Source organism: Malurus melanocephalus, unplaced genomic scaffold (genome assembly GCF_030028575.1).
Source record: "Malurus melanocephalus ecotype Western Australia unplaced genomic scaffold, MMel_1.1 scaffold_235, whole genome shotgun sequence".
NCBI lineage: Eukaryota > Metazoa > Chordata > Aves > Passeriformes > Maluridae > Malurus > Malurus melanocephalus.
The window spans coordinates 677,322-704,603 of NW_026623467.1; the positions used below are offsets into that span (position 1 = coordinate 677,322).

General features: G+C 40.1%; 1 protein-coding gene across 6 annotated transcripts in view; it reads right to left on the bottom strand.

Moving 5' to 3' along the window:
- Positions 1-27,282, bottom strand: part of CDC42BPA (CDC42 binding protein kinase alpha) — a 178,639-nt gene that overhangs the window by 2,357 nt on the left and 149,000 nt on the right. For 4 of the 6 annotated variants that reach the window (XM_057374879.1, XM_057374878.1, XM_057374877.1 and 1 more), the window contains 13 exons: positions 25,642-25,747; positions 24,787-24,923; positions 24,017-24,156; positions 23,097-23,178; positions 21,723-21,939; positions 20,919-20,981; positions 19,449-20,042; positions 17,495-17,592; positions 16,018-16,102; positions 14,421-14,544; positions 12,969-13,086; positions 1,965-2,082; positions 875-1,032 (listed from right to left, as the gene is read on the bottom strand). In XM_057374879.1, the coding sequence (XP_057230862.1) occupies positions 875-1,032; positions 1,965-2,082; positions 12,969-13,086; positions 14,421-14,544; positions 16,018-16,102; positions 17,495-17,592; positions 19,449-20,042; positions 20,919-20,981; positions 21,723-21,939; positions 23,097-23,178; positions 24,017-24,156; positions 24,787-24,923; positions 25,642-25,747 (2,040 nt within the window). Of the gene's footprint in view, positions 1-874; positions 1,033-1,964; positions 2,083-6,749; positions 6,936-7,089; positions 9,039-12,968; positions 13,087-14,420; positions 14,545-16,017; positions 16,103-17,494; positions 17,593-19,448; positions 20,043-20,918; positions 20,982-21,722; positions 21,940-23,096; positions 23,179-24,016; positions 24,157-24,786; positions 24,924-25,641; positions 25,748-27,282 lie in introns of those variants that run through there. The other 2 variants (XM_057374882.1, XM_057374881.1) reach the window with 2 other exon arrangements.

A 27,282-nucleotide genomic window follows, 5' to 3' on the forward strand; every position in this document is an offset into this window, starting at 1 on the left:
CCTGCCTTCATTGGCAAACACCTGTCTTTCAAACCAAGACAATGACTGAAATGCTCATGCACTATAATGAGAAATCTTTCTGGCTTCATTACAGCTCCTGCTTCTGTGTGAACCCCAGGTTATCAATTCAAATCATCCCTTTGAGTTACTCCACTTGGATCTTCCAGAGTATAGAAGAATGCAACTCTGAGCCTGAATTTGGGCTGATAGTTGCCTTCCAGCTTCAACTGGCAGGGTATATTCATCACCATGAAAAGCCTGTGCAATCTCCAATTTTCACACTCCTTGGTAAGACAATGGGTTGGGGAAGATTGCTGGCCAGCTTCAGATTGAACCATACGATGCAAAACATTCTTGGATGACAGACTGAATTTAGCACTGGGCAGGATTTCAGTTCTATCATAATGATAGTCCTGACTGTACAGAACAGCAATTATTGAATTCAGTTCCTGCCTTAAATGAAATTATAATTCTTAAATTACCTTGTTAACTTCTGAGTACAAAATATCTCCTATGAAATGGTTGCTAAGATAGCAAACCAAAATGAATCTTTGCAAATCCAGGTCAGAAGGAACACCTGCACTTCAAGGTGTGATATGGCACTACCAGGCTGTTACTGTATAGGGCTGGTATTTGGGGGAGCCTCGCCTGCCCACATATGTCCAGGTATGGAGTGCAGAGAGCTTTTCCTGCATGGTAAATACCAGGACCAGAGCTGGCACTGTTTGACTGAAGTCTATAGTAGCTTGAAACACAGGAAATCCATCTCTCCATTGTCAATGACTCCAAACTRGCAGCCAAGCCCATGACAGGACCGAACTGGCTCCTCTTTATCAACAGCCTCAGGGTTTCTGTTCTTTGTGCTGTCACTCACCTCTCGCTCGTAGTCCCTTGTTGGTGCATCGCTGCCTTGGTCCAGGCCCCCAGAGGACAGGGACCCGTCTGACGGTGATGCCATGGGCTGGCGCTTCGCTCCGTAGCTCCCTCCCGAGAATTCCCTCCGCAAAGCGCTGCCGTTCTGTGCAGACGATCCTAAAACACAGCAATTTAACTGTTACAGACATTCAACACACTTGTTCAGCTGTTTCTCTGGCCAGTTCCGCTTTCCTGCAGTGTGTCTAAAGATCCCAAGTGCATGGATTACAGGCGATGTGGGATTTTATCTTGTCTGCTGCAGTTTTTCCCTGTGGATTCTCCAATCCCTCCCTTGGCATAAGAACACAGTCACTTATTCTTGACAAAGGTGGCAGTAGAAACAGCTGTGGTGGCTGCCTAATTCCASTGGCCTCTTTTCCAGGGAGTAGCTGTACCAGCAGATGCACAACTCACTTTCTGTGAGCAGCTGGAMACATCCAGCGAACATGGAGTGTGCCATGGGAAGGGAAAACATGCAGGGAAGTTGGGACACCAGCCTTGCCTCTGTTTCCACATGGTCTGTTCCACTCTGTCTCTTGCCTGGTCGCAGCCCAGGTCACTGAGCTGACCCTGGCACACACAGGCAGCAGGGCAGCACTGAGGAAGGTGTTTCCAATGCAGGACCACCCTTCCATTCCAGCAGCCAGCTCTCTATTGCTTTATCTTTGCACTACCAGCACGAGAGGCATCAAGAGCTACACACAGCTCAGCAACAAAATTAATAACCATGGAGCTTGACAACAACTTGCCACTGATTTAAAACTCTCTAGCAGGAGCAAAGTAGCCCCAGGGGTAAGAATGTAATTTGAATTCTAACATCAATTATAAAAATTGACAAATTACACATGTGGGACTCTCAAAAGCACTGCCTGCTCATTCACGTGTTCCTTTGAAAGCAAGACTAAAATACTCTGCTGGCCCTCRGCAGCACTGCAGTCAGCCATGACCTCGGAAAATCTTTATCCAGCATGGACAGAGCCACTGCAGGCAGCCCTTCCCCTGACACACTCGTGCACAGACCCCAAAGCAACGCAGCCCTGTTCACTTACGTGCTGCTAAGCCGCTGCTGGCGCTCATGGATCGCCCCGGCTCCGTGCGGGATTTGGTGATCGACGGGATGCTGACGGAGCCGCTGAACACGGTCCGGCTCTCCTGGGGCCGCAGGTTCTGAAATGCAGACACACACCACACGTTCACTTATCGACTGCTGCCTCAACCTGCCATGCTGTGGAGTAAGGCCCCAAAACACGTTAAACCCCRACCTTACCGGAGCTGAGTATCTGGGCAGCAAGTCAGCAAAATTTGCAAAATAATATTCTGCAGTTTAGTGCAGAGACTGGCAGCACACGCAACGCGGCAGTGAAGTGCTGAATTACATGGACATATGCAGGCAACTGAAAGAATACRTCTAATAATTCCAGAATTTCCCTGGAAGGATGGTTTGCAAGCCTAATTAAGCTGCTGTAGATATATTCAAGTCACACTGCGCAATGTCTTCTTTCTGAACACAAGCTTCCAAGGATCTCATTAAAATTTCTCTTTGATGCCATTGTTTGTGCCAAGATTGTGTAAGTTGATGCAATAACCAGGTTAATCTCTAATGCTTGCAGAGTTATGAACAGATAATGGATCAATCTGTATATCAACTACTYATGAAATTCCATCCCTCCAAACCTACATCAGCTGAGCCAAATTGAGAAGTAGTCTTCTGTTTCCAGCCTGCACAAAGAGGATGACCAGAGTACGTGTCACTGCTTTTCTATGTATTTTGATTATAGTTCCTGTTTTGAATCCTGAGAGTTCCAGTGTGATTTTCTAAATTAATCTGTTACTGGACTGAAGTGGTCCTTTACTGAGGAGATTATTCACAATTTCTCTACTTGGATASCGTAGTTCCTTAAACATAAGCTGTCTTTAAAAGAAGGGGAGAGAGTACTTGGCAGTGTATTCTGGGAGACTTTATTTCTGCTTCTCTTAACCTGCAGCTGACCTTAGGGGAGAAGGTTCTCAGATTATTTAGACCCTCTCTCGGAGAGTACACGAGCTGACTTCCTAGCCCAGAGGAACTTGCCCACGTGTATCGTTTTAGCTCTGGCTAAATGGGAGACCTCGTCCTGCTCACCCACAGAGCATGATTTGCACTATTCAGGCAATACCATTAACTGGGATTAGATTCAGGGAACCTTCAGAGAAGCACAATGTGAAAGAACTGCAGGTAGCTCTAAGAATTACTTCTTTAACCCTTCACAGCCCCCAGTCTGCMGTAACTGTTCATTTCTTCCTATATATTTTAAATTATTTCCTCATCCTCACTCTGAGGTGAAATAGCCACACATAAAACAACAGTAATGCTTCTTCAAACTAGGGTGTTATGAAAATTTCAGTCCACCCCCACAAGGGTTTTTTTCAGAAATGCTCAGTAACACCCCTTTCTCTGTTTTTTTCAAATGGATAACTAAATAGAGGCTTTGTAAGGAACAGATTTTATACAGGTCAGACTTTATCAGATAATTTTTACCAACCTGCTGCCAAATCCAGTCTTACAATGATCCTTAGAATTGCTGCCTCTGAGAGACCCCTTTGATCTTACAGTCAACCCTTGGCTTTTCATTCTCCCAGGGTGCCAGAAATGGCTGATTTTTAACATGCAGCAAGTAAGAATTTAAATCTTTCCTCTGCTCCCAGCTCTCTCACAAACAGCAGCAAAAGAGAATCAGAGACCTTAGCAACAAAAAAGCCCTGTTAAATTCTCCCTTCTTCCACTGCTGCACTACGAAGATTTATACCTAAAGGCTTAAAACCGTCTCTTAAATTATTTGTGGGATTATACTGCTGTCTCTTGCTTAGCTTCCCCCCTTCTTTTTTTTTTTTTGTTTTTAAATATGAACAACTAACCTACTTTGTAGTACAAAATACTGAGTTCCTGCTTTTTCACCATGCAATAAACTGAGATGCAGAGTATGARCATCCTGGCTGCACCTAAACCTCATAGGAGGCTCGCTCCCCTGATGATACACGAAGGAACTGAGGGGCTGAGGAATGATTTACTGCTGTGTTTTGAGARAGAAAGGAAAGCCAAGTGCAGCACCATGCAACTGTGTGCACCAGGGTTAGTACACTGGGGGTGCAAGGCTGGTATAAACTACAGTGGTTCATTTTGCAAAGAGAACAATTATATTTAATGATAAGGTGATTAACCTCCTTCACAGTGACTGAGCAGACAACATACAGGCRTCAGGGGAAGGAGGGAATGGGTGGGTGCATGAAAAAGGACTCATTTGTTTTAATAGTGTGTTCTAAAGTTGTTTCTTTTTCATGACCTCAGTTCGCAACGTCCATGTAATTCCTCGTAGAAAGTCTCTCCACAAAGCAAATCTTTCATTGTTCTTTGTTCTAAAAATAAAATAAGCACATGCCAGAGATGCTGGCATTTTGGACCAAACCTCCTGGAAGTGGTGTGCACATGATGCAGGAAGGGGGATTCAAAGGAAAATAAATGGCGGTTATTAGCAGTCGTTATAAAGCAGCACAATGCAGCAAGTTAAAAACACAGAAAACAAAAGGAAACCTGAGCTTGCTTTACTTAGAGAGACAAAAMCCCCTCATTTCGAGCAGCAATTCAAATTCAAGCAGGAAAATTCATCCCCACTGCTGAACCAAATGGAGAAAGAGGAGAGAAGAGGAGGGRAAAGCAGCAGCAGAGAAGCTGCTGCTGAGCAAAGTGAACCCTATGAAATAGTGTGGGAGGCCCAGATCAGTTTGGTGCATCCCATTCCAGTCGGAGAATGGAGCTGTGGGTTATGTAGGTGCAATCCCTGCYGGTGTTACCAAGCCTCTGCTCCCACTCCAACTGCTCCCTGGGCACCTTCTCCAGCACTGGGATGAGGGACAAGGTCTGACTGCATAGGTACAGCACACACAGTAAATTGCTCTGCCTCTGTTTCTCTGTCCATTGTGCTGCTGGTTGTTGTTTTGGGGTTTATTTGTGTTTCAGTGTTCCATTCATCACACTGTAAACCTCAGCTTTTAATTCTTCCATGAAGTATGACACTCCAAATGCCTACTTTAACAAGTCATTTTTCGACTCCCCTATGGATTCCATCCCGGTTCCAATATCCAATCCTGCCTGGGACCATGGCACCCTCTTACACCAAAATCTCCAAACACAAARGGAGGATGGGCAGACATGAAACCAAATTCACAACCTGGCTTTCCACACAGCTTACAGCACCTCTACTCTGAACACACAACRCAGACAAGCGATTCCCTTTATACGAGACTAAACCTCTAGTGCTCTAAGGAGCTAACAGGGACAGAACTCAACACTCCAGGTTGCCCACTTCACTTTTTTAMCCTCCACTTTATGCCAGTAGGCTGCAACATAAGGATGAAGGATGCACCTAAGGAAAATCTTGAGAGTTATTGTCTGAAACATCAGGGGTCATTCCTTACTGATCCCAGGGAGACTACTCACATGAGAAAGGGAAGCTAGAGGGAGAGTCACAGTCTGGTGATGCACCACTGCATATTAAACACATGCAATCTTATAGCACAATCTTATAGTTGGACTTTAAAAAACCTGTTAAAATCAGAAATTAAATAGAAGTTCAGTGACCCTATAATGACCCTCTGGAAGAGAAACAGCTTTCAATTCAACTTAACAGGATTTTTTTTTTTTTTTTTTTGCATTTCAACAGAGCATTCCTCTTGTGTATGAATGGCTGTGACAGCTGGGGCTTCGCAGCAGTGACACATTACCATGCATGTAACCAGTCAAAGCTCAGCTGTGCAAATTGGTTTTGGAGCCATATGGAAGAGGTCTATTTTCCTCCTGCATTCTTAGATTCTGTCTAAAGTTGGATGCAGGTATGTTTCCAAAACCTTCCCAGTGACGGGGATCCAGCACAGCAGCCAGAGGCACTGGAAGAAGCCCGGCAGTGAAGGTTTGTGTCCAAGGCCCACAGAAACCAAGAGCAATGTTCCTGTGACAGCAATGGGCATGGCCTGCACCCACACAAACCCTGAGCAACCAACAGCATCACCTATCCCTGACTGATCCGTGAGCCTGTCCCTGGCAGAAGTGCAGGCCCCAGCACGTACCTGTGTGCCTGCTTCCCTTTGGTTTGTATTTCTGTAAGACCCCAGGCAGGCAGMCCAGGATGGACAACACAAGAAAAAAGGGAAAGACCACCTGCATCCCTCCAATTTACATACCAGCTGGAGGATGCCTACAGAACACTGTCCTACAACTGCCAGGGTTAAGAGCATCTACATCAGTGAATTGCCAGAATCTTTAATTTTTATCCTGTTTCTACATGTTCTAACTTCACTGATCGGCTTTAAGCTAGAAACTGCCTGAGGCACTACCTGTGTCTGTCTCTCTCCATCTGTGTGCAGCACTGTGCACAAATTCTCACATTCCACATGAATTCATCATTCACAAACAGCCCGAAAGCTCAGTCCAACACAGATCCAAAACCTGTTCTTAATTCAACCTAATGTGCAGCACTCCGACTGCTGGAGGATGAACACTGTGGAACAGAGAACTTATTGAAAATTCCCACATCCTTCCTGCTGATTAAAAATGTTATTCTTGTAGGAAAAGGTTTAGCCCAGTTGTTACAAACTTTTTCTAAGGGCATGAAGTGTCTGCTGGCATGTCAGAGGTGTGGAAAAACCCCAGCTGATRGCAGAGAGTAAATTGTCTGGGACAAAAGAAAAGTGGGGGGGGGTGAAGGAACAGCTCACAAGGGGTTTTCTCCCACGTTAATAGCCAGGCAAAAGGAAAACCACACAGTGTTAGTAGAGTGAACACCTGACTCAGCYGTTCATACCCTCAGAGTGATAAAGTCTGGAGTACCGAGGACAGAGCGTGGAGGCGGGGAAAATGCAGGGTTTATGGAATCGTAAGAGAGGAATTTTTCAGCTGAATTAACAGTCATGTGGTAGATGTGCTCAAAGTTGCTCGGAGAGGAGATCAGACGGGAGTGATGATGAGGGAATTGGTAAGGGGAACGCTGCTATCAAAGACAACAGAGAGAGAAAGCAATGAAGGATGGTTGTACAGGTTACATTGGCACCAGCAGTTCCACAAGAGCACTCAAACACGAGCAGGGACAGCACACAGCAAACCCTGCTGGCTGCCAGCACACAGGGCTGACACTGCCACCCCCAGTCCTCTGTCACCTTCCTGACACACAGTCTGACGGGCCTGCTGCCCTCGCTGTTGCTAACACATTGGAAACAAATCAAACTTTTAACTCATTGGGAATCGATTCTAATATTTATTATTTTTTGATATTTCAAAGAGCACCACAGTTGTAAAAGGTGCTTTACAGACAGTTGAGAAGCATCAGTTCCCTGCCTTGAGGAGCTTACAATCTAAAATAGACATAACACAAAGGAAGGTGAACACAAGTGAGGTGGTGTGGGGAGAAGAAAAGATGAGCATACAAAGCAGTTAGAGATTGTTAAGAGATTTCCTTCTGTTATTCATGCATTTTAGCGATTCCATTAAAATCATCACCCGTACAACAAACACAGAGTATTTCCAACAGGAGGGAACAGTGCTTTGACAGGGTGGGGACACAGGCTGTGTGGGGAGGTGAAAGGGTTAGTGTCAGACCACTGGGACAATGCTCTCTCTGCAGACAGGGGACACCAGGCCCATGTCCTGCTCCACACTGGCTTAATGCTGACAGTGCCGAGGGGACCTGGCACACWAAGTGGGAAATTCAAGTACTTTTAACAGGTCAACTGAGCAGCGTGCCCCCAAAGTGTGAMATAAAGAAGGAGAGGGGAGAAATAACCCCGCAAATTAAACAGGAACAGTTTCTAGTTCATCGCTATGGAATGTGCTGACTCAAGTGCTCTAATAATTTAAAGTCATCTTTAAATGACATCCAGATTTAATGGAAGAGAGTTTAAGGGCTCATCCTCCCTCCCTTTGACATCTGTATGTGCTCAGCAGGTCAGCCTGCACTGGAGTGGTTTCCTATGGACACCAGCAAATCAAAACACCTTTTCTCCTTTCTAGCTTCTAAGTTCCCCTTCCCCTCGTCCAACTGATTTAATCTCCTTAAAACAGGTATTTCTGAGTAATATTAGAAATGTTAGGACTTAAAATATAAAATATGGTAAAAATATAGCTTACCCCTCCACTAAACCTAAGGCACTACTTTTTTGTATGTGGAACGTATTAAAGTCTGGAAGAACATTAAGTCACATTCCAATACATATTATATCAAACATTATTGTTACTGTTCTCTTCATTTCAGCTGGTAAAATCCAACTTTTTCTTTTTTTTCATTTTTTTTTTTTTTTTTTTTAACACATGGTTATTATGAGGCTTTGCCTGTTAACCAAAACATCAATTACCACATTATGGCATATAAGACATAATATACATTAAATTGTTCTTAGTAACTTTAGCAGCATCTAAATATCGGTACAAGAAGCCACCATTCCAAAACGGTCCAGGACAGCAGACTTTGCTGAGTTATCTGCTCACAACAGAGAACTGGCAGCAAAGCCAGCTACAATCCTAAAAGCCAATAAGGGAGATATGGCAGTGTCTAAAACCACAAGCTAAAAAGCAGAGCGTAGGCCAGCTGCAGATCATGAAAATATTTAGCCAGCATTCATGAATGTGAGAAAGCCACGATATGGCAACATTTTAAAAATGATACTCCATAGAACTTTCTCCATGGACTCCACCATTAGATGCATGCATGGGGTTCCCATTTCTTTAAAGAATACCAAATAYAGATAAGTATTCATTTACTCTAGAAGTTTCTCAATTGAAACAAGCAAAGCTTCACACATCATCTAGAATGGAAGTAGAATGGCTCATGTATAATGAGGTCAAACTGAAGCATAATGTTCAAATATAATGGCAGTCAAGACCAGCTTTTGTATATAAAAATACTTAGGCATGCAGAATATGAAAGCAAAATCAATCCTGTACATCTGATGTACACAGAGAGGTGGTCTGTGCTGCAGTAAGTGCAGTTCCAGATTTCAGATCTTCACTACAAAGGAGCATCCACGATAAAGTGGCTTCAAGGGACAAGAGGGCAGAAGGGAGGCCAGACTGTACGGCCAGGTTAATTGGTGACAGGCTGCTAGGGAAGAAAAACATGTAAACAAATAAGTTTGGGGATACACTAACAGGAACGATTCTAAATTGTACAAAACAAGACAATGACCCAGATCCACAGCAATAAAACACAAATATGTACGGATTACTGCTCTGCTAACAGCAAACAACAGCTTCTGGTTTCTGTTGTGTTGCAGCCCACAAACTAACATGTCAAAGTCAGACTGCGAGTGCTCACCACGAAGGAAAGAAGGATGCAAATTTGCAGTTGCCTGAAACCCCTAAAACTGCTCTSTCTCTGAGCCTTGGGCACGGCTCTGCCCTAACACAGGGCTGTCCTRAAGTCAAGGCTGGCTGTTCATGGAGAGATGTGGGAGCAGGCAAACAGACTGCAGCCTCCCACAAACACATCACAGCAGCTGGTGCACACCAAGGGAACTGGGACACACTGCAAAACAACWCACACAGAAAGCCCCTTTCCCCTTTATGTGGCTGCACCTGCATGGGCAAACACACAGGCAGATATGCTGTACAAATGCAGGCACCTGATACAGTACATGAAACAGTGCAGAAGAGTTTAAAATTCCATTTATTCCAGTTACTACTGGAATGAATAAATGAAATTCTCTAATAAAGCTGGTCTTTTGAAAGACATATTAAAACAGTGGTGGGCAGCCAGCAAGCAGGCTCTGCACCCACTTAGGGCAGCACAAGTGCAGGTCCCCTCCTGCCCACAAACACAGCCCAGCCCACCCACCAAGGGCCATCACTATCAACTCTAACTCTGCTTCTCTCAATCCTTGGCATTCCCACTGAAAAAGGCAGTGGGGCCAAAGAGGTTAATTTTTCTCTGATTCACATTGCATCTATGAAGTGAATATGTGTGTATTAACAAACAAATATAAATAAAATTATCATTTGCTTTATAAAGTTCACCCATGAAAGCTCCATAAAAGCTGGGCTGAGCTGGCTGTTTAGCTTGTGACAATCTCATTCAACACAGAGATTAAAGTATCTATTCTCTATTAAAACCTATTTATTTCTAAGGACTCTTTTGCCCACACAGCACTATACTGACTTCAGTGAAAGCTCATGCTGGGTGAAAAATTTCGATTGGTAGATGCCAGCCAAATCTGAAGGTGCTCAAATAAACCAGAAAAAAAAACTGCAAATGAAAAGGCAAACTCCACTCTTTCATGCACTTTCTGCATTCCAGTATCCCATAAAAAAAAGAAGTTGTATCACCTAAAATGGCTGGATGAAGAGAATTTGAGAAGACTGTTAGCCTTGCATTGCTTGCTACCCCCAGCCACAGCCCTCTTTAAATGCAAAAATGTATTTTACCATTTGCTTCCACAAACAAGAGCAGGCATTCCCAARGGAAAATGCTGTAATCTTTCCCATAGTTTGTTAAAAATAAATACCTTCTCTTCTGAAACATGCTAATCTATTAAAAAAAATGAAGGTGTTCCTGCTGCAAAATCAGGACACATGTTAAGCAGCACAKAAATCCCCCAGCTTTTCACCTTTTTAGAATAAGGCATGAAACTAGTGAAATAATTCCATGTCCTGGAAAAGGAGCCACCATACAGATAAACTGTACACAGGCTTGGATGATTATTCTTTACCTTGTGTACTGATTCTCCAGGAAACATCCTCTGTTTCCATCCCCTCTTCTGATTCTAGATTTCTTTCCAATAAAACATCAGACTCAACACATAACCTCAAATGCCCAGACAACTCCTTTTCTTCTATTTTTGTGCTTGAGAAATAAAGTACTTAGTCTGGAATAGATTAAATGAAACCTCAGTCCAGGCAAATACTTTACCAGGAAGCTGTTGGAAAAGAAAATGCTGMCTGGACTGAAGTAGCTCTTGACAGAACATTTATTTCCTAATTTCAAGTTACATTTTCAAATTCACACACTTTCAAGACCCGTGCTTGATGCAATTCTTTACCAATTAAGTTAGGAATACAAATACAACATGACATTGCAAGGAACTGATGGAAAAATACACAACAAATTTGCTTTGTCTGCAGTGACATCTCCCAGCATTAAGATTGATACTTACTTGCAAAAAGGAAGTTTKAATAACTTTTCAAAAAGAAGCTGCAGCAGTGGAACAAGTGCAGTAATCAACTGTACATTGTACACATTTTCTAATTCTTCCCATCACTTCTAAGTGTGGAAAGTGACTCATGAATTTCTTTCAAAACACCATAATGGTTGGTAATAKCACAGTATCAGTCCTAACTTAAGATAGGACTTTTGAGCAAATACAAGGCCAGTGCAATTAGAATGGATTCAAAGCTGAAAGCCTTTTAGAGATGACACTGCTGAAGAAATGATGTAGAAAATCCCCTTTTATAGACTGAATCATTCCTTGTTTTATACTTGTCAGATGCGGGGCTTGATTAAGAGTTCTTTTTCAGCTTTTGATTGCTATGAACTTTCAGCTACTGATAGTGCGACACAGGATGACTTTTGCTTTACCTACAGAGGTGGCAGATTATCTTCTCTGCTTGAGAAGACCACGAGTATTTTAAAGAACTTACCAGAAATGGAGAAAAGAAGAAAGGTTCTGATCTACATCCTGCCCTGAAGCAAATTATCATTCTTTGTCTAACATTAAACACATGCAATCTTGCATCCAGGTAAGATAAACACTACCTGCCAACTTCTCTTGCATTTGTCGTGTGTTCTAGAAACAGTTCCTTGATTGTTTGCTCATTTATAAAAAAATATTATAATTTATAAAAATRCACACATACAGTACTGTTTTTTTCACATTACACTGAAAATATTTGTTATTGACAGGCTTCTCAGAGTGTGTCTAATATGAATTTTAAAGTAAATCAAAGTGCAGACTTTACAGCCAAGTGTAACATAAAAGTACATTTGCTGCAAAAATGAGGTAAAATGAGYATCCAAAGACCACAGATTATGCTCTTTAACTCCTAAACTAGTGCTGCATGGTGCACTTTATTTGCCAGTCTTATTGTTGTCTCCTTTGCACTTTTCAGCATCAKAAAATCCCAATTTCAGCATCTACTTCCTGCTTTATGCACAAACTCCAAATAATAATGATGATCATTTTAGACAGCAGTTCTGTGCTAATGCCTATGTCTTATGCTGGAACGAAGTTCATCTGTTTTTATCACAACATCTCATCTTTCTTACAGTGCTAATTAGCATCTTCTGAATCACATCTGTGTCACTGGGGATGTGTTTAGAAAACAATACAGAACATACAAACAAGATGCTYAAGGTAGCTGGAAGCAAGCAGTGTGGTACTTCCTTATGAGCAAAATATTAATTGGTCTTTAGCTCATCAAAAATGTCAGTAACTTCCAAATTAGTATTTCCTACATGAGATTTTATGGAAATGAACACATGCATGTGCTATAACATGCTTTTGTTTTCCATTTTTCAACTTCAAAGGTTCATTTTTATGCAGTAAGTTCTATTTCACTGAGACTACTTAGTTTGGAGAAAACAGGAAAAAAATAGCATATTTGGCATGGAGAGAAATCTGAGCAGTACACATTATTGAATTGCAACAGGAAAACAGGCTGTAAAAGGGATAGGCTAAGTTGKTGCTAAAGATGGGAGGAGCAAAAAAAGGAACTGAACTACTGTTTATGGAGAAAGGAATTTTTCTTTCCAAACCCACAAAGAGCACAGGCTCAAATCAACTAAATTTTGCCAGACCAACCCGTCTTAAAACTCCAGAGGCATTAGGCACTTCTCCTCCTCCTGCACTCAATGCCTAAGTGTCATCCTCCTTGMTTAAATTTTGTTACAGCAGAGCATTTTTAGCTCCATTTCCCTCATTACACTGTTCCTGATATGGAATACATCMTTGATTATACATTAAAACCATACTTGTTTTTCTCTCACTTATTTGCAGCCYCTGCAGCAGTCAGTCACTCTCACATGTCCTTTTGTACTTACCATTGGGAGGTCTTTGAGAATCTGTATGCCATCTCCTGGACCCATATGTGCTATGTGGTTAAAATTAGTTGGGTTAGAAATTAACTTATTTCTCATTTCTGGATCACGKAGCATCTCCCTGGAAGAGAAGATACTTTGTTTAGGTATTTCCTTCGAGTTGAGGATGGGCATTTATAAAACATGTACAGCTTTGATTATCAGCTATTTTAAAATGGAAATTATGCAGTCTTTTCCAACCTGAACAATTCCATGATTCTATGACTTTATTTAACCATGTTAACAGTGACAAACCCCTGCTGTCAGTACTGGTGTGGAGAAGCTTCCAGCTTGAAGAGAGGGCAAGGGGTCAGGATAAAACAATGCTGTTTGCAGGCTGACAGCCCATGCCAAGCAGTTACTAACATTCTGAGAATGATCTGATAAAAAGCTCTATAAGATGAGTAAAAGCTGAATTTTTTCATGATATATTAAAAAGTGGAGATGAAAATGAAGTATAAAATATGAAAATAGAATTAAAATAATTAAAATAATACCACAATACMTTTCTCAGTCTGTGGTCAGAATTAAAAGCTTTTCAAAATGGCAAGGATGCATTTCAGAACTCAGAATAAATAAAATTTTAAAGAGACCAAATGTCAATCAACCCAGTAAAGGCAAGGACAAGAAATGGAATTTTATCTCCACTGCATACAGTTGTTACTTTCCTTAGAGYCAAATAGAAAGACAGGCTAGCTAGRAGCCAACCAGTGGTGGAAGATGTTGGAAATTAGAAAAGTGAAATACTCAGTTCTTGGAATGTGGCTTAGCACAGCAGCTGGTCACTYCTAGTGAGTGACAGCAAATGGTCAGTAACATCCTCTGTGAACACTGTTGAGGTGCACCTACCTGTCTTTGCTGACACTTAGTAAGGTATTTGTAACCTGCTAAMCACTCCTATTAGAAATACACCCCAATGTCCTCTGTCCCCTGAAGAGGTGAGCTTTGTGAGCTTTATAGGAACTTTATGTAGTTAAATCTATAAATCAAAAAAGCACGTCCTGGAATACTGCTGAGAGTAGAATCTCCTTTAGAAAGAAAAGCAGAACCAGAGTCTGAGTGTAATTAATCCATATGCATAGTTAGCAATGTAATCTCCTTTTGCAAAGTGTTTATTAGAGATCTCCATAGATACACAGTGTCTGTGCACACCTATGCACCTGCACACAGGAGGTGGAGACATGCATTCCAAATTACAGCCATTTCACAGAATGAACTTGAACTAATTGTGCATCCAGTGCAAATCCATATCCAATCTGGTACAAACACAAATTAAACACTGAGGATTGACATGGCAGAGGAGAGACAGGAACACACAAATGGGCATTCCAGGAAGCCACACATGGAGCATGATCAGTCAGTGTCCTTCAGGGCCTACAGGGACGGACAGAAGACAAGAACAGGTGGAATACAGACCTCCTCTGCTGCATCCTCTCCTCCTCGGGCACGCGGAAGGAGTAGCGCCGCTTGTTGTTGATGTTCCGAACCATCTGCTTCCGGCTGTTGTCRGATGTCTCAGGCACCACCAGTTCATCCCCCTCTGAAATCAGCACAAATATGGTGATGCAGTGGGGCAATCCATTAGGTATTGATGGAATTTGAGTTTCACCACATTTTCTCCCTCTGTTCTTGCTAATGTTGAACACCACCCATTTCGCATGAAATCTGAACAAATTTGGTTTATGGGTTTCCTTGGCTACTATCTACTACTCTGCCATGTAGCAACAGACTTAACCCTTCTTCACACACAAGGTGCCAAACCTGTGTTCCCAAAACACCTGCAATTTATTCTCTGAAACAAACATTTAGGTGGGCAGGAAGGGAATCTCAGTCTTGTCTCAAAATTCCCTTGGCAGTTTCTCACTGAAAATCACAGAACAGTCTTCTTCTGCCAATTGTCTGGAAACTCAATGTAAGATTCTCTTTCATTCATTCCCTGCTCCAAAARGAGTACTGCTTTTGCAATGTTTGAACATTGATGTGTTTTAGGGCAACTGTGGAAAAAAGGAGGATTTTTTCCAAGATGTGTGCATCTTGGGCAAGGCATCTTTAATAAAGACATGAAAAGGAAAACTGTGATAATCATATGACAGCTATGTGACTTCTGAATGAACATTACCACTGCTCTGTCTTGTTTTATATATATGGAGACTAAAGCAACATGTAATAAGCTACTGCTCACTGACAGAACATTTTTAGTATGGAACTCACATCTCTTCTTTCTTTAAGATCMAATCTAATGTTCAGTCTTTATTAGACTTGAAAATTCTCTATACATACTTYCAGTGCATTGCTCCTCTCTACCAGTCATTCCTTTTGTACTAATTTGCTGTYAATTTAAATAAGCACTGAAACACTGCCAGCAACAGCATATTTTTCTGGCGTGTTTAATATCACTGTTTTCAGAAAGTTGTTAACAAAAATTTATAGCTTTTGGTTGTTAAAACAGAGCATGACCCCTCTCCACCTAAGAAGTTAAAAAAAAGTTTAAGGAAATTCCTCAGCAGAATGCTTCTGAAAAGGGCTCTAAAAAGTAAAGAAGTCAGAAAGACTCATAATAAAAATAGATTTCTGAAACTAAAATTTTGGCACACAGTCACAGGTGGCCCTAATAATAAGTTATGAAAACATTCTATTACTTTAAAATGCTTGGGAAATGCTTAGGTTAAGTATAGCATTCATTTTAATCTAGTGCTGCCAAAATGATGAAGTTTTTAATTGTGCAGGCTTTTTTAGGCAGCGTTCTGGCAGGTGATTCCACATTTGGAGGGAGCATCTAGTCATTCTATTTTCTAGTTCTAGTCTCACTCAAGTCTTCACAGAATATTCAAAAGGAAAAAAAATGTTCAGATAAGAGACACCATTGCAGTCACTGTGAAATCCATAAACTTGGCTTTTTCCCAAGTTGACAAACACACAGACATTTGAGAGACCCCTTTCTGCAATGTACAGATTCAGGCAAAGAAAAAACAAGAAAAACTTGCATGATGAAAACTGCCTTCTCTTTACTTACCTGCCATTTTGTTTTTGAAATATATTAATCTAACTGTCTCCAGGCCTAAAAGGTTTAGTGATCCTTCTGTATTCAAGGGTCGTACCTGAAATAAGGAAAAACAGTCCTTGTAATATTCTCAAAAGTARTAAGTCCAAGTCWTKAAAATCACAAAGAARAGTTAAAMATAATTTTAAWYTTTWTTTTTTTTGAGAATAAGTACAGAGGAGTTCACCTAAAATTCCACTTTAAGACACAGGCTTAACACCATTCTCTCCAGCATTTACATACATAGTTCTGTTAGAAGTCTGCTTCACATATCAACTTACTTTTTCTATCAGATGCACAAAGCAACAAGCTGAGCTGTTACTTTGTGTTAGTACCATGTCACAGTAATGCAGTGCTGCTCAATAAGAGCACAGACAGATTGCTAAAACCTACTGGTATTTGTGATTTCCAACTTGAAAACAAAAGAAGCATTCTACACTCTGAGTCTGTAAATTGTGTTAGAAACAGGCTCTTCATAATAAATGGCTGTTCTTGAGACTCCTAAGTGTAATAATTTTGTTTGCTGAAAGTAGCTTCATCCATTAAAAGGGAATTCTTGAGCCAAATATTGATCAAAGTACTAAATCACATTCTACTGTTTAGGAAAAAATTGCTCCAACTGCTTAATAACTCAAAGTTTGAAYGTCAGAAAGAACTTTCCCATAAAGCCCAGATTCATTCCTCCTTAAGATGGTCAATAGCTGAGCACCTTGATCTTTGCATTATGTATCCTCCCAGCACTGCCAGAATATTCTGGTCTGCATCTGGCAGGTGGGAAATTGATAAGCAGAGAGCCTCAATTACCAACATGAGACCACAGGAGCAATGTCCTGCAGTTCTGTGTCACTGGAATGCCAGTAAAGGAATTASGTTGACCCTGATAAAAAGCTGAAGTCAGTCTAAACCACAGGGAAAAAAACTGATTTTTCTTTTTTCTTTCCAAATACAGCTGAGTAAACACGTTCTAAATAACAACTGTCAGTTTTCAGAAACACCTTCCTTTTGATAAAAGATCCAAACCTGACATAATCTTGTTTTTGGTATTTCTACTGGTTGAAACAAAATGTTCTAACCCTGTCTCTCTACAATATTCTCAAGCAGCAGGAGATAGATTTTTGGGCCTGTTTAACAGGCCCAAAAACATCCACCATCCTCTGGAAGTTAACACAGATGAAATCACTGCAATTAACACCAAAAACCTGCTCTCATCATGCCAATAATATCTGTAACTCTAATGGTTATATGCTCCAGATTGACCATTCATCTAAAACAGTGCAACCACATGAAAAGCACACTTTGTATCTTCTATTTCCAACAAAAACGCACCAGTTTCTTTGCAGTAGCTCTTCTTTCAGTTCAATCATGTCTACACAAGCAGTTTTAATGATGGCTCGTAAAGCAGTATTGAGTCTGGACATATTCCTTGGCTGATACTGAAATGGGAAGTTACCTTTTTGAGAGGAATAGTTTGAATCCACTCCATGGAGTTCACGTCGAAGATATCAATTGCATTTTCACTGTACACAGAGAGGTATGGTGCATTGTAACCTGGGAGGGAATGATGAGGAATTGTGTCATGTGCTTTTAGACACGACCCAAGAAAGACAATTTTTTACAGTTTAACCAGACTTATTTAAAAAACCAAAACCAACGCTCCACAATCCRACAACAAACTTTGAAAAATGCACTTTAACTCAAAAATGACTAATCAATTTATTCTGAAGTCAAAACAGCACCACATAAAACTTTAAAAACTCCATGACTTTTAACTTTGCTGAAAATCTAACTCTTTACAAATTGCAAGAGATTATGATTTACTCTGCCAAATACTGATGTATTTCAAAGTTTTTTTTTCCCTCCTAAAAGCCCATTTTTAATAAGAGCTCACATTTTGTAAATGGCGTGGTAGGAAAATAGACTACTTAATAACTGTCATTTGAAAGAACTGAGCTCTGAGTCTTTGGACTATGCATTAAATGAGCATCAGYTGGAACTAAGCACCATGACACAGTCATAAAAGTCACATTTCCTTAGCTTTAATTCTCTCTTCTCATTTTCTGGATCGTAAAGGGAAATCTTGTGCTACTATCTGGCACATTTCCCCATGATGCAATTTGCTTCACTGGGACCAGTTCTGAAGGAGAATTCAGTATTTCCATGTCGGCAAAAAGACTGCCACGGTCTGCCAAGACTAAGAAGAGCATCCAAGATGTGTTTAAATAGAACAGCTTTTGCTATAAAATACACCTCCATTCTAAGTTGCTTCATTTGAGGCAATCAAAAAACTGTCACAAATAACAATGGCCAGTGTAGATGAACTACATGTGAAAACCACTAAATTTTCAATCTATCACAAAATCTTTTGTTTTGATTGTCTGAGCCCACTGTAATAATCAATTGCTTAAAATTGCCTGAAAACCAGAACGGGCAAAAACCCTGCGAACRTTGCTCCTTCCATATTCAGAAAGGCCTTCACTAAAACAAGGTGAAATATTCCTCTCCTCTGCAGTGTGACTGGAYTGCTGCCAGAGTGAGGTAAGAAGGCAGACTATTCTGAAAACCAACACAGAACTGGGCTCATTCACTACTCTGAGTGTAGATTTGGCTAACCTTTATCTGCATTCAGAAAGACATTAAAAAGAAGACAGACATTTACGTTGTTTTCTTTTCCTGTGAAACTGTCACAGAAATAAAGCCCCAGCTTTGAAGTAAGATGCAATAAATGTTTAACAGACCTTGGTGGAAATGAAAACCTTAAAAAAATTGCAGCATTTTTCCTTAGGGTTATGAAATATGTTTTTGATGTCTGCTATGCATTGTATTTTGGAAGGGAAGAGAGAGACAGGAAGGAAATTTTAAAAAGGACTTTTTTAAAGAGCAGAGATGAATAAGGAGGTTGTTGACAAAAAGTGCTGAGGAAGAAAGAGTGAACAAATAAAGAAAGGACAGAGCAATAATTAGGAATAAATACCATCAGAGAAAAGCAAGTCAAACTATCAGATACTGATGACTCCCAGCATGAAGAAAGCTGGAACCACAAAAGTACAACCTCATTCCAAGACTTTAAATAACAACAGTCCAGCACTGCTGATAGCGAATACATAAAGTTCCCGTTAGCTACTTTTGAACCTGAAGCTTTTGGCTGTTTTAGATCTAGAAATCCTGACTCACAATTCCTCTCTGTGTTCCAGCAGTACAGCTCAGYGACACAGCTGTCAAAACCAGCACAAATGGGATCAGGATTAGATCTGWCTGGATTAAAAATGGTGACAGGAGCCGAGAGCATTCATTAACCTGTCAGGTAATTAACCCCTAACTTCACCCCGTGTGGAGATCAATACAAGCAGAGATCTCTTCAGTTGATAACACCAAACACAGCAACACACACTCAGAGCACAACTTACAGCAAGAAGATGGAGTTGCGGGCCACATCAACTCTTGTTGTCTGGATCTTCGGCCCTGGCAGTCGACGTAAACCCCGACGCTGCTAAAACACAGCAGGTATTCTTTATTTGAGATCTCGACTGCGCAGATGGCATCRGTTGGCTGCTGTGAGATAAACGATAGCGTGTGGTCGTCTGGATGGAGCAGGCTGTATGGGCTGCCCTCTCCGTGAAGGGGGTATTTTAAGAAACCTGACTGGTACCCCACACAGAGGCGGTCGCTGAAGATTGACATCCACTGCACGTTGCCCTGGACCTGGATCTCCTTGATCTTTTTGTGGCGTGTCTTGCTCTGATTGAGTTCATAACAGAGCACCTGCCTTTTCATAGCTACGCACAGGCAGGTGAGGGCTCCGTGGCGCACGTGTCCAGAAACTATTGACTGGCAGCCTTTTGTCTCTGCCAGCTTATAGAACTCAGTCTCCCTTCCATCCAGGGCAGCCATGGGGAAGAGCCGCACGTGACGGTTCCGTCCTGAGATCACTGCAATGAGCTGCTCGCTTGGGATCAGCTCAATCTGATGGACCTTCTTATTGTCACCAACACGAATAATCTCTGAAATAAAACAAGAACACACCCCCCCCAATAAATCCAGGTAAGCAATGGTGAACTGTGAATTGATTATAACATGTATTTGTGAAGATGAACTAGGAAGGAAACCCAAGAAATCCCCTTTATTGCTTCCATGCAATATTAAAAAATACAGAAAGCAAGACTTGTATTTTAATAATACCAGATGTGGCACTTCTGGATARACCTTTGGCTTTTCCTCATCAGAAATGGGAGGAGCAGATCTGATGCAGTAACAAATACTGCATTATTTCAGTATTAATTTTAGAAACAGTTAACAGCCAAAAAACTACTAAATAAAGGCAAAGCCTCAAAGAGCTGAAACATACAATTCAACATGTTGTTTGTTATTTGTCATTATATCTTGCAATACTGAATGTAAGTTTTCATTTCCTACACCAACAAGGTTACACAAAGGATYAAGCCACGATTCTTAGTGAGGTGCACAGCAGAAGAGACAAATTGAAATGRGGGAGGGTCCTACTGAATATACAAAGGAAGTGTTTCACTGTAAGAATAATTTGCAACAGGCAGTCCCAGAGAGATCATGGAACCTCTGTCCCTGGAGATTTGTAAGACCCAGCTGGACAAAGTCCTGGACAAAGTCCTGAACAACTTGGTCTGAATTCAGAATTGAGCTTGCTTCAAACAGAGGAAGAAACCTTCAAGTGAATTCCAGAWGCTGGATTTTTTGTTATTGGAAAGGACACCCAAACCAGAAAGCACATAGGACACCTTCAGGTCTCATGGAGCTGTCCAGCTGATAATGCAGTCAATCAAGGAAAATTAAATCAGAGGATACTGAGTAAGAAAAAGATGATTTAGTATTAGGGAGATCATTACCAGCTCCTAATTTCTTACCGTCTTTGGTGACATGCACAACAAACAACCCTTCTTCATTCCCCAGAGCTATTCTTTCATGGTCTATGACATAAAAAAAAATGGTTATTTTTCTCAGGAGGAGTTTTAGGAATCACTTCAACAATAGTGGTAATTCTCATTAACAGAGGCAGGTTTTAATATCTTGAAATAACTATACATAAAGCCAAATCTAATATATTCATGTATTTAAAAAATTGGCAAACTCTCAATTTCTGAATGAAGAAGTCTTTTCCCATTTCTCCTKTTAAAGTCACAGCTAGAAACATAATTTTTAACAACTAGTTCAGAGAGCTGAAGTCTAACACTAGCTTTGAAGTAAGTATATTATTATATTGAAATAATTTAAATAATTGAAGTTTAACRTATTTTATGCRGAGTATTTAAAATTACTAAATTCARTCTCTGATCTTACATCTTCTCTGTGCTCCCACCAGCAGATTTTTTTGAAGTCAGTGATTTACATCTATTCTATAGTGCTAATWTTGCCCAGTTAGGGAATTATGTTTACAGGATAACAAAAGAGAAATGTCCAATTCTCAGTCAAAATTATTCATAATTATGAACATGGGTGAATAGAGGGAATTCTGTTAAAAGATCAGAYAGAAGTACTGGGTAGTGAATTGCACTTTCCTCTTAGGTCCATACACATTTCCATATAGGATAAAACCACTACATAKTACTCTTTATTCAGCAGATATCACCACTTCACACATCTTTTTTCTAAAAAATCATGCTTTTAGCATACCCATTTTTCTCAGAGCTTTCTTCTTATTAATTCCATACCTATGATTGCTGCTGACTGTGTTGTTTTGATGAGGGGCAAGGTGCTGTCATAAGCTTCTTTGGGGACATAGACTGAGCGGTCTTTGAGTTTGTTCTTCTTCAAGATCCTATGCAACTCATTCAGCACTCCCACCCACTTGCTTTTTTCATTCTCTCCGTCTGCTAGAATCAGGATKGAACACTTGTTACTGGATGCAGAGAGCTGGGAGGCTGTAACCTGCAAAAAAAAAAGAAAAATTAAGTCATAAGTGATAATTAATTTCCTCGTGATCACTTTTACAAGGGTAGCAGATGTCTGTAAGTGCCCTTTTAATTAGCTGTCTGAATTAAGGAAGCAAAAATTTCTCTTTAGTTAATAGAAAACACTCTCATCTTAATCAAGAACCCACAGCAGAAAAATCTGCAGATGTGAATAACTTAAAGAACAGAGAAAATGYTCACTTTATTTGAAATGCACTTTTATTTATTTTATAATTCACAAATGTGTGCTCTAAATAGTGTAGTCAATTGTTTCTCACAGTAGTTCTATAACAAAAAGCACTTCTTAAAAAGCTTTCTGCACTTTTAAGAACAATAGACTTCACCAATAATTTAATGCAACAGAAATGGATTTATTGAAAGAATGCTCAGTGATCCTTTTCACACATTTGATAGAGTTATTACAGATAAAATTTAAAGCTCCTTTTGTAGGTTTCATCTCCTCTCAGCACACAGAGTGATGGACAGTCTAATAACTGGAGAACAAGAAGTAAAATATAAAGGCACAGTAAAAAAATTATAGCAGAATTGATAAAACAGCAAGGAGATTTCACTAAGGTCAAAGCTTTAAYAGAATGTCTAATAAAAATACTAGAATTTGCCAATCATGGCAAATGATACCAGATACTAGACATAAATTTTGATGAGCATTTTACACTAAATTTCTATACTATCTGATGMATGGGAGCTTCAGATATCCAATGCATACATAAAAAACAAGTATGCAAAATAAAGACCTCAAGAATAACCCAGTCAGTAAAACTGAGAAGCTGAGGGCAACTTGAGGAAATGAAAATGTAGAAGGTCATGATGAACAGAAGAATTTCAAATGACTAAGAGGAAGTAAAGAAAAATACATCTTATCGTGAAAAGTAAAATATACAACCCACATGAAGCAGAGATAAGAGYTTGTCTAAATGTACCAGTGCTATTTTTACAATAAAAATGATACATGTACAGAGCTCTGTGCATTGCTGCTGCTGCTGCCATGGATACCACATGGCCAGAACTTGCCAAGGAAATAAAATACTGCCAAGCTGTCAGTGAATGCACACCACACATCATCCTGTGAAACCCTGTATGTCTGGGTTAGTAGGGTCAGGATGTAATACTTACCCTAAAGATACAGGGGATATCTTTTCGATTTGCATGGATGACATCTGAGGCCAAGACAGAACTCACTGAGAATTCTTCATCCCTTATGGAGACCATAAACATAATTGGAGAAGAGTTAACGAGCAAAATATTTTTTTTAACTTTTCCAGTAGCCTTGTTTTGTGAAGGACGTAACAAATCAGCAATGAGATCTAATTTTTAAAATTATCCTTTCCTCTGTATATGCAGATGGAATTCACAAATGCAACATTGCATAATTAATTCCTGGTAAATGCTGATGGAGATAAAATCTATTCAGATATTCTGTATCTGGCTTTTGCCTGTTATAAATGAAAAGTTAAAAAATAAGTGGAATGAAGAACACATCTCCAGCTGTTTCATAAAAACCTAAATTCACTAGAAGCTATAACCTACAGTTGTTTGAGACTTCCTGGATGAGCTCAGAGATGAGCTTTACTTAGTTGCTATGTTAAATGTTCTCAGCCTTCAGTGAGGTTGGTAGTATGTCAGTAATACTGAAGATGTGRGAACAAACTATTCAGCCCCTCTGAACCAAAAAATGTGAAACTTTATTACAGGATAAAAAAATTATGTATCTTTTGAAACTCTACTCAACCCCAAAGTAATGTTATTTTTAATTCTTTATTCATTCCAGATCTTCTATGCAGCTGAACAGACACTCTTTGCCATGATGTAGTAACAGAAGTTTAAATAGTTACATAGAACAAACAAATGTAGCTCAGGCTAACTCGAAATAACTGCTAATTTATTTTTCTATCCCAGAAAATCAGCAGCTTTCAACAGGGATTACAGGGTTTCATTAAARCTCTGGAGCTTGCTTACTGATTTGACAAAAAGGAAAAGCAGAACAAAACCTCCCAGAGSCTGTGCAAAGCTCCCATCAGCAGCAAAGAGCTTACCTCATGTCTATGACCTGACTCACTACCACGCTGGGCTGAGATGYTTTTCCTTCTGCTACATCATACAGGAAGAGTTTAAAATCACAGATCACTGCCAGTGCTCTCTGCCAACCTTTCTTTACTCCRGCTGGCTTTGGTACCTATAGAAAAATGAATTCTGATCAACTCTMTGAAAGTTTAGATGCAATCAAAAAATCAAACAGCACAAAAATCAATTTGCTCATCTGGGCTGAAAACATTTCATTCAGTGCCAACGTTAAGCAACAGCCCAGGAGCCCTAAGACCAACAAACACAGGCCCACAGACAATACATTATTTAATAAATTAATAGCATCACATATTCTTTCTTCTTATTTMATAAATTCATTCAGAGCTATATTAACAAATATAGAGAAAGAAACCCATTTGTAGTTGGTCACAGGAATATTGCCAAAACTATGYTGAGTAAGTCTTTCARTATTTCTSTACAAGTATCCAAACCAATGACCAKAAACAGTGCTAGAGAAAGACTCAAAAACTCACAGGGCCTGGAAGATGAGCTGATCATCAGAGACTAGAGTATTCAAGATCAACACAAAGCACTTTGGCCAACAGAGATGGAGAGGGAATAACTGCTGACAATGCTAAGAACTGCTTTGTTAAAATTTAAGTCTTAGTCTCCAAACAACTGCCCTAAGATGTAACCCAAATCTATCCCCTCAATATCCAAAGTAATTCCAGCTCTGGAAAAYATTTAATTTAATGTAAGTGCCCAAATGCCTCCTACTTACTCGGACATGTCCTTCATAAGCTGTTCCTATGCCTTTCTGTGGATCTATTCCCAAAGGTCCCTTAGTCTGCTCGGGAGGGATTGGACAYACTGCAGGAGCCTTGTCTGCACAGGTCACGTGGCAAGAGAATCCACATACTTGTCAGGAGGAGAAGAAACAAAAAGATTTCATGGTTATTCCTTGTGCAATGCAAAAGTTATGATAACAATTATGAGATTTACACAGAAATCCCCTTTCTKTTTTTGACCAACATCTGAATAATCTCACTGAACTTTGCTACAGGCAGAAATGAAAGTCTGCACACAGCAGCAGCTCATGCTTTTATCTGCTCTAAATCATGAATTTCTCTTTTTTCAGATAGTTTATGGATACACATGGTTTCATCCAGATAAGAAAGAGCCTAAGATATCTCTATCATGTTGTCTAGACCCAGCCCTATTTGTAAACAAAAAACTGGAACATCCTCTAAATATCGTAATTCTGTGTACACACAAACAAGGGTAACTGCCATTCTGTACCAACTTTGCTTCTTCCTGGAATAAGTCAGAATAGATGTCTTAAATTTTGCCCTGCAGTATAAAGCAAAGCTGCKGGCAATGAACTTGACCACTCACTGTGGCCCTTACTGATGTTTTAGATAAACTAAACTAAGCTCTTCCCCCATGAACTGGAGCAAGAGTATCCCCAGATAACTGGGCAATTTTATGTTGTTATGTACGATATTCAAAGTGTTTGGCTTCTGCTGTAAAGCATGAGAATATAGTTACCCAAAATACAAGAAGAAGTTGCCTGCATCACCACACTACATTTGTATCTGTAAAATCTTCAGTTATTTCTGCTTCCAGAAGTGCTTACCTTCACAAGTACAGCCCTGTCGTATCAGACCAACCATCAGAGAYGTGCACTGATTGCATTTCGTTGGTGTGTTAAATGATTTCACTACAAACTGGTGGGCTTTAGGCTGTGAAACAAACACACAAGGATGTTAACACCTGTAGACAGTCATTTCTTTCACAGACAAGAGTGCATAGGTGCATTTAATAAGGCAGCTTGTTTGTGTTTGCTGGAATGACATCTGAGCTCCTAACACAGGGGCTTGAAAAAAATTCCTTATCACAGTGCTCGTTGCTGATAATTTAAAGCATCCTCTGTAAACAAAGCYGTGGAAACTGCACCTTGTCTTAGAACAGGAGTTTGCTTCCACTGCAGATAGGAATGCTGCCAAAATGATTCCATTACACTCCAGAATAAGCATGTGCTTGGTGGGCACCTGACTGACAGCCCAGGTCAACCCACAACAGTATTTTCTAAGCTGCAAATTCAGTGCTCCTCTGTAAGGAGTGTTGCCTTAGTTAAAAGAAAAATAGTAGACTTYTAAAAAATTTTAAATGTTATGCCAAAAAGCCCTGACAGAGTTCCCTTTTATGGTGTTCGGCAGAGGTGATTGCAAAATACACAATTTAAAGGCAAGAGCTGAAGTTGACAGATGAAGTTGATTTTGAAAGGGTTTATYTTCCTGTTTTTCCTTGGGAACACAGAGTCCATGAGTAAGTGGTTTAATTCTCTCTCTCTCCTCAAGGATGGCCGTGCTGATGCTGCTATATAAAGGCTAAAGGCCTACGTAACGTGGCAGGATGATTCACAGATGGCCTTATATAAAATCCAGGAAGCTGCTTTGCTTTTCTATAAAAACTCACAGTGAAATAACTACTGGGGAGAAAGGCTGGAGCACAGGATGAATGCAAAGATTGTCCAAAACAACCTGATCATGTACGTGAACTGAAATAAGACAATTTTGCCAATTACTTTGAGGAGTAGGTATRTTAAAATTTTGCTCACTTCCTTGTTTTCCAGAGTATAAGATATCACAGCTAAGAGCTCCAACTTAYCCATATTTAATGCCAGCTTTACTGTTACAATGGCAGCTTTCTCTCTACAGAAGAATGCTCTGTTTTGAAACTTGCAGGGAAACAACACCCAGCTTTAAAAACTGACGCAATCAAAACGTAAGAAGGTTCTTTACAGGACATAATGAATTATAAAGCAAATCATTACTGAACAAAATGTTTGCAAAAATTGAATTATGTGCACAGTAAAATCTGTTTCACAAGATCCCAAGTGCACTTACASTATTTTTTAATTGATCTACTAAGATGCTGCCAACAGAATACTGTCTGCTCAAACTTTTTACCTTTCCTTTACACAAATGAACCTTCTGCTACTATGCAATTTATCAAARCAGAGAAACAGATCTATTGGAAAAGCTTACTTACACTTTATTATTAGTTGCCAGAAAAACTCATTTGTATATATACAAAAGATTCCTAAACCACCGAGTCATTTTCAAAACTTTTACAATAAAATCTTTCCTTTAATAGCTTGTATTTATTCTTTGTTTGCTTGAATAGACATAATCCACTGGGAATTAGCATACACTGGCTTATTTGGTAACAGCAAAATGATTTCAACAACTGACGYAAAATCAGTATTTATGCA